Source organism: Octopus bimaculoides, chromosome 11 (assembly GCF_001194135.2).
Source record: "Octopus bimaculoides isolate UCB-OBI-ISO-001 chromosome 11, ASM119413v2, whole genome shotgun sequence".
NCBI classification, from domain to species: domain Eukaryota; kingdom Metazoa; phylum Mollusca; class Cephalopoda; order Octopoda; family Octopodidae; genus Octopus; species Octopus bimaculoides.
Genome location: NC_068991.1, coordinates 22,387,322 through 22,395,691, shown reverse-complemented (window position 1 = coordinate 22,395,691; position 8,370 = coordinate 22,387,322). Strand labels below are relative to the sequence as shown.

Below are 8,370 nucleotides of genomic sequence, written 5' to 3'. Positions count from 1 at the left end.
TTTCTTAAACATTCTCTAGAACAACACTATGTACAAATCCAAATATATGGTAAACTAGGCATAACACCTACATGAACTTCTAACTTGTCTCTTGAGGTCTCTGGGTGAGACTTAGATTCAACTTGTACAAATGCAAAGCAAAAGTCAAACATAAAATAATAATAATAATGATAATAAAAAGAAGAAATGGTAATAGTCCAATATACTATAGGCACAAATCTTTAGAGGAGAGGGTTAGTTGATTACATTGACCTCAGTGCTCAGCTGTTATGTATATCATCATGGTGTCTCTGGTTGAGACTTTGGAGCAGCTTATATAAATCAAAGCAAAGGCAAAAACATAATGATAATAATAATAATATTAATAATACTACGAATAACAATGGTTTCAAATTTTGGCACAGAGCCAACAGTTTTTGAGGGGAGGAAGAAGTTGATTACGTCAAGCCTGGTATTTTGACTGGTACTTATTTTATCAACCCCAAAAAGGATGAAAGGCAAAGTTGACCTTGGTGGAATTTGAACTTAGAATGTAAAGCTAGAAGAAATATCATTAAGTATTCTGTCTGGTGTGCTAACAATCCTGAAAGCTCACTGTCTTTTATATTTTCTATTATATGCACAAGGCCTGATATTTTGGAGAAGAGGGCTAGTTGATAACATTGACCTCAGTGTTCAACTGGTACTTATTTCATTGACCCCAAAAGGATGGAAGGCAAAGTTGACCATGGTGGAATTTGAATCCAGAATGTAAATAGCCAGAAGAAATGCCACTAAGCAATTTGTCTTGTGTGCTAATGATTCTGCTAGTTCACTGCCTTAATAATGGTTTAAAATTTTAACCAGCAAGTTTGGGGGAAGAGGGTAAATTGATCCCAGTGCTCAGCTGGTTCTTATCTATCAACACCAAAACGATGAAAGGCAAAGTCAGCCTTGGCAGAATTTGAACTTAGAATGTAAAGATGGACGAAATGTCATTAAGCATTTTGCCCAGTGTGCTAACAATTCTGCCAGCTCACTGCCTTAATAATAATAATAATAATGGTTTCAAATTCTGCCACAAGGGCAGCAATTTTAGGTGAGAGGATAAGTCAATTACATCGGCCCCAGTGTTTCACTGGTACTTAATTTATCGACCCCAAAAAGATGAATGGTAAAGTCGACCTCGATGGAATTTGAACTCAGAACATAGTGGCAAACAAAATACTTCTAAGTATTTCACCCAGCGTGCTAATGATTCTGCCAGCTCACTGCCTTCTTAGTAGTAGTCGTAGTAGTAGTAGTAGTAGTAGTAGTAGTAGTAGTAGTAGTAGTAATAATAATAATAATAAATACAAAGACCTGGAAATAGAGGTAGCTTGAATGTGGAATCTAAAAACAGAAACAATTCCTATCATAGTAGGTGCCTTAGGTATAAAAAAAAATATTCAGACAAATACATAACAAAAACACCAGGACTTACAAATATATATAACACAGAAAATTGCACTACTGGACACTACACACATCCTACGCAAAACACTTTCAATACAGTAACCATAAGAGCATCACAGCAAACCACAGCACATACCCAAGGCACACAGAGCTGTGCTCAGTAGTGAAGTGAAAGCATGTTATAAAAATAAAACTACTGAATAATAATAATAAATCTTGGAGTTTATAGAAACTGAAAAAAAGGAATTTTGTGATTGTAATGTATTTCCTAATGAATGTAAACTAATGTAAGTGGTTCTAACTGAAGTCAAAACCTGGACTGCCAATTCAGATTAGAGGAACAACTGCTTCAGTCAGTATTTCAATGAATATTCTCCACTTTCATTACATAATTATTTATACAAGGTACATAGTAAAACAATGTTGAAAATAAATAAATAAATATAACAAACAATAAAATTAACAAAAAAACGCTTCCCAGCAGCTTTAATGAAGTTGGTTACAGTTTATACTCATATGCATACACAAAAACGCAGACATTCCCTTACTTACAAATACACTGCATGTATACACACATGCATACATGCACACACACACACACTCCCTCTCCATCTCTCTCTCTCATGCAAGCATTTCCAGCATACTTTTAATGATATAAATTCTTGACAGTATTCCATTTGAAAAGATATTTTCTTTCCAAAAAATTCCTACAAATGTAGTTTGGCAATGAAAAAAAGCACACATTGGATAATTTGACTGAAAAGTAGACAAGATGCCCAGGCAGAGTCTCTATAACAGCTCAGTAATCGGTGAAGGAGAGTTCTTATCTTTTATATTGGCAATTTCAGAAGAAACCTCAGTGAAGAGTTGTTCCCAGTTCCATGGTTTATCTTCCTGTAGTTGTAAAAAAACCAGAGAATTATCATTTACAATGTTCAATCACACATTACTTGTGTTTCTCTCTCTCTCTCTCTCTCTCTCTCTCGTGCCCTTGTTCTGCCATTAATATCAGCTTTGCACTGAGGCAATGGTAGTTAGCAGAGGCATGGTTATATCTAATTCAAAACAATATCTACCCCTTCTGTTGTTGTTTAATCTCGTTCAACCTTGATTAAGCAGACATATGATGAAAGTCATTCTAGCTATGACCATCCAGTTTAAAAAAAATTTTTTTATATAGCTTTCAATCAGTTATGACAATATAGATTCCAGTTGATCTGATCAACAGAACAGCCTGCTCATGAAATTAATGTGCAAGTGGCTGAGCATTCCAGAGACACAAGTACCCTTAATGTAATTCTCAGGGAGGGAGATTCAATGTGACACAGAATGTAACAAGGCTAGCCCTTTGAAATACAAGTACTACTCATTTTTGCCAGCTGAGTAGACTGAATCAATGTGAAATAAAGTGTCTTGCTCAAGGACACAATGCACCACCAGGAATCAAACTCATGACATTAGAATCTTGAGCCAAATACTCAAACCATGCATCTTCTCATTTAGAGTATCTAAGACTACATTGCCCAGTAATGTCCTTTTTTTTTTAAGACAGTGGTGTGTGACATGAGAGATTTAGCTTTTATTTGTAAGCAGATTGAGTAACCACTCAGAAGTTTTCTTGTCAGAATGCTATCTTTGTTGGGACCACATGCTTTGAGACTAAAATCTTTGGATGCCAAGCCCTACAGCTGAGATAAAAACGAAACCAATTAAGGGAGACAATATAGTCGCTCAACTTGTTATAAACCACAGCCATATGACCCTTAAATCATATCCTAGTGCCTTAAAAAGGAAGGCTACATTAGACATTGTAGTCATGGATACACGAAAAGATGAGATAATTAGAACTGGAACACTTCTGATCATAGATGTGTTTGATGAGACCAACCCATGCCAGCATGGAAAGTGGATGCCAAAAAATGATGATGACCTGAGCTCAAGGTTAGGTGAAGGCTGACTGATGCTTTAAATAGAATCCAACAATAATGCCTCCTTAGCCTTTCCATCATCCAACAGGCAAAGCATTAAGATGTCTTAAGTACTGAATGTGAAAAACAAAGATTAAAACTTCAGTTTTCTTCCAGATCATCTCCTAGACTAGATTTCAACAACTATATTACTTATCACCTGCTTTTTAAAATTTTATATATTTAACACTCAATTGCACTAATCAATATAAGTAATTTATTTGCTTATAACGAGGGCTGCATATTTTCAGCACCCCAGTAAGGATTAATGCAGACTTGGCTGAAAATTAACATAATCATTATTCTTTTGATGTTCACTTTTCCATTCTTCCATGAGTCAGACAGAATTTGTTGAAGTAGATTTTTCACAGCTGGATGTCCTCTCTACAGCCAATCCTCACTTGTTTCCAAACAAGGTGTTATTTCCCCCATGGCCTGACATGTATTCACAGAAGATTGGAAATAAACATCACTTGTATCACAGTGATGCTCATTCACAACTAACACACAATGCCAAGACGAAGAGATATGATAGCGCGCGCGCACACACACACACACACACACACATGTGCGGTTTCGTTTAGTTTTTGTTGACAAAATCCAATCATAAGGCTTTGGTTAACCTGGGGTTATAGTAGAAGACACTTGCCCAGGAGCCACATTATGAGACTGATAATGAAATCATATGGTTGGGAAAGAAACTTCTGAACCACACAGCTGACAAAATAACTATTGTTAGATATACTGCCTGAGATGGGCTGTCTCCAGAGTGAATGAAGCTTAGCAATGACATACTAAATCATTATGCAAAGCTCATGACTCTATCACATTGTTAATAAATTTGGATTAACTGATGAAGATAATTTAGGACATTGTTATTGCTGCTGTTTAGTCTCAAGTCAACTAATGTGGCCTTTACTTCACTGCTATTTCTAGCAGAGCATGTGATCATGCAGCAGCTCCCATGTCGACCTGTTAAATGTGGATTAATTGATGAAGGTAATTAGGTTGTTGCTGTTGTTTAACCCTCAGCTAATCTGATCTCAGCAGATCTGTGATCAAAGATTTTCCAGCTGTCATCATTCTCTCTATCTATAGGTGTCCACAGCTACATTATCCAATGTGTCTTTTTGTTTTCTTTGTGTTTTTTTTTTTGAGACAGTATGTGTGATTCTGGCAGTTCAAGGCTTCTTTCTTAGCTTGAGGTAACGTATGCATGTATATTGTGTCAGATCATTCATGGAGCTACTGGTAACATGTAACCTGGTACAACTTGCTGCATGTTCAGGCTGTTGGTGACTGAACTAGCAACACTAGCAAGCCTGCTTGGTAAGGAGAGTGGTTTACATTAGACACCCTGTGAGGTGAAAAACAAAACCTGTCAAAGGATGGATGAACTCAATACAATCAACAGTCAGGAGACCTCCAGTCTTAGTTTAGATATGTCTCTAGGAGAAAGAAATTCTGACATAACACCCACTTCATTGTGAAACTGGAGATTTTACTCTTGCCTGTTTCTGGATTACTTAGTTTTGTGAGTGAGAGTCTTTGCAAAGTTGTGTTTGGTATTATTGACTTTAAATTTCAGCACTTGCATAGCTGCCATCCATTGTCTTTAACAACTATGAATAAGATAATTTGTCTGTGAGTTGACAGCCCCCATATACATACATATCTGCATGCATGGATATTGCCTTTGTAAATTGTGAAGGACTCTGGTAAATTGGCTCAAAACAGATAATTTACACTGAACTGAATGAACGTACAAATATACTGTAAAGAAATTTTTAAGGAAACAATCAGCTCACCTCAATCAGATCTGATTCTGGTAACAAGCACCTGGTTAACATCTTTAAATCCACCTCACCGTCCTGAGAAATAATAATAATTATTTATGATGATACTTGTTTAACTTTTCTTCATTGTATTGGATACATAAACACAATGCTAAAGTTACAGCAAGACACCTATCCCTGTCCCTCTATATCTCTAATCTCTCCTCAACTGGTACAAAGCCCTACCCTCTGTGTAGGTAACTGTTATAGGTGCTTAGGAGAAATACATCTGGTAGAGGTTTAGAGGAGAGAGAGACTTCCAGTAGAGGTTAGAGGAGAAAAACTTCCAGTATAAGTGGTGGGGGAGGGTGCACTGTGGAATGACAAAACACTATAACTGCCCTATCCCCTAGCTGAAGCCGATGAAGCATAGACACAGACAAAGCAAAAGCCACTGATTAACAATCAACATGGCAAAGCAAGTGGGTAACAAACTGAGAGAGAGAGAGAGAGAGGGGTGAAATTTTCAAGAATTAGGGCTATAGTCGAGGAAACAGTGGAACTTTTGGGATAAGATAATGGGTAATAGGCAAACAATTGAAGAGATGGGATTTTTAAGATTCAGAGCATGAGTAAACAGAATTGAACAATTGGATTACATAACTTTGCTATAACACGGAATAAATGACACTTTGTGGCTAAATAGATAACTAAATGAATAATAGTAAGAATTATAATGAGCGCTATAGAGTGAAAAAGAGTTGAACATTTGCATTTCTTAACTTCACTATAACTATAACATAACATACGGCATGGAGTAAACAAAACTTTGTTACTAAATAGATAAATAAATGAACAACAATAATAATTATAAGGAGCATTAAAGTGAGAGAGAATTAAATATAGGCTTTCTTAAGTTTACTATAACACATGGCATGGAGTAAATGAAACTGTATGGGTAAATAGATAAATTAATGAATAAAAATAGTAATTATAATTAGTGCTATAAAATGAAGTATAAAAAGTGTCAGGCTGGAAAACAAAAGTTGCTTATCTGAATATTTTCACTTTGTAATTTGTGGCTGAGATTGCACTTCCTGAATAATAATGGTTTCAAATTTTGGCACAAGGCCAGCAATTTCAGGAAAGGGGTAAGTTGATTACATCAAACCCAATGCTCAACTGGCACTTATTTTATTGGCCCTGTAAGGATGAAAGCAAAGTTGACCCTGGTGGCATTTGAATTACATAGTTGGGAAAATGCTGCTAAGCAATTTGTCCCAGCGTGCTAACAATTCTGCTAGCTCACTGCCTTCACTGCCTTAAATAATGATGATAATAGTAATTATTTCTTATATAGGAACAAGTGCTTGCGTAGTATACTTAAAATTAGATGGCCCGAACACATAAGCAATATGGAGCTATGGCAAAGAACAAATCAAGTTTCAATTAGGGAGCAAATATTTAAAAATAAGTGGATGTGGATTGGTAGCACGATTAGAAAAGACACACCAAATGTAGCGAAAAGTGCTTTACAGTGGAATCCGGATGAATATAGAAAGAAGGGTAGGCCTAAGAACTCGTGGCGTAGATGAACACAAAAAGGAACTAGAGAAAGGGGGACATTCATGGCAGAGTATAAGTACAGAAGCGAAAAATTATGCGACATGAAATTCAATTATAAGTGGCCTATACTCCACATTGGAGGGTTAAAGGCAAGAAAAAAAAAATAGGAACAAGACCTCAGTCTGATAGGGAACAAGAAATTGAGAATGTGACATTAATGAAATAAAATCACTATAAGATATCAGTCAAGGTTATCCACTATGATATCACATATACTATATCCCATCCCATACATCAGCTAAATCATCAATCAAGATTTTTACCAAAATACCTGACAGCATATCAACTAATATCCATGAGGGTGTCATTAAGTTATTTCTCATAACATTCATGGGGTTATATAGAAAGTTATTAACTCTACTTACCAGCGAAGGAAATGCAGCCTGCTTCAAGTCATTGTCCAATTCTCGGTAGGTCAACACTTTACTGATCTGGACCCTGGAAAAAGAGTGACTTAATTATTCTATATATATTAATTGATAGAGAGAGACTTCTAATGGTGCTTCCAATGTCTACTGTTGTTTACATTGAAGTCTAAGCAATTAATTCACTTAAGAGGTATTTCTTCCTTCAACCATTATTTAAAGATTGGAAAAATTTTCAGTGGTGTCCCCTGACCTAAAGGCCAGTTGTTGTTGTTGTTTAGCCCTAGGTCAAACCTGAGCAAGCAGGCACATGATAAAAGTGTTCCAGCTGGGACTTCCTTGTTTTTTTTTTTTTTTATCCATCAAATCAATGTATCTAAGACTACATTATCCAATGTATCATTCAGTTATTTTTTTTTTAAGGGTATGGTATTGAGAAAGACTTGGTTGCTATTTCTAACTTGTTGATCAACCATACCGGGGTTCCTATGTTGGCTCATAATGTTTTGAGTTGAGAGTGTAGATAACCATGGGTACAAGCACCACTCTGGTACCTCTGTAAACTGTCAATTTTTTGCATAAACCTTTTTTTTTTGTAAATACTGAAGCTTCTTGAACCTTGTTTTATATATTTAAAACTAATTCTTGCTAAGTGACGGATTTACTCATGCATGGGCAGATGTTGAGTGATGAGAATTCCTGCAAACTACCTACATTGGTTCTAATCCACTATTTCCAAATCTTCCAAACCTATTTATAGAATTTTTATTCTCAACATTTCTACTTTTGAGTATTCAGGTACAACACAACTGACTTTCTGGACATTGATGGTTCAGAGCCTCTTATCACCTGCATTTATTTATAAGCAGGAACTGCTACCAGGCTAGTTTTCTCATACCTTGCACAGACAAGTACCATTACAGTGCAGTATTAATAATCTTGTATCATTTATACTAATGTATTGGTACCTGTATTTCATTTAACTATTTAAGTAAATTTAATATTTGTTTAATTTAGAGTGTGTTGACCAAGGTGATCACCCCTGGTTCAGAAAAGTCAATAATACTTTTATTGACTTTTAATACGCAGGAGTGGCTGTGTGGTAAGTAGCTTGCTTACCAACCACATGGTTCCGGGTTCATTCCTACTGCATGGCACCTTGGGCAAGTGTCTTCTACTATAGCCTCGGGCCAACAAAAGCCT

At 36.0% G+C, this 8,370-nt stretch overlaps 1 protein-coding gene across 3 annotated transcripts in view; it reads right to left on the bottom strand.

Moving 5' to 3' along the window:
* Nucleotides 1-1,893: 1,893 nt before the first annotated feature.
* LOC106879400 (intraflagellar transport protein 43 homolog) overlaps nucleotides 1,894-8,370 on the bottom strand; it is a 50,980-nt gene continuing 44,503 nt past the window's right edge. For all 3 annotated transcript variants that reach the window (XM_014928941.2, XM_014928942.2, XM_014928943.2), the window contains 3 exons: nucleotides 7,168-7,240; nucleotides 5,210-5,272; nucleotides 1,894-2,328 (listed from right to left, as the gene is read on the bottom strand). In XM_014928941.2, the coding sequence (XP_014784427.1) occupies nucleotides 2,224-2,328; nucleotides 5,210-5,272; nucleotides 7,168-7,240 (241 nt within the window). In that variant the 3' untranslated portion in view covers nucleotides 1,894-2,223. The remainder of the gene's footprint in view (nucleotides 2,329-5,209; nucleotides 5,273-7,167; nucleotides 7,241-8,370) is intronic.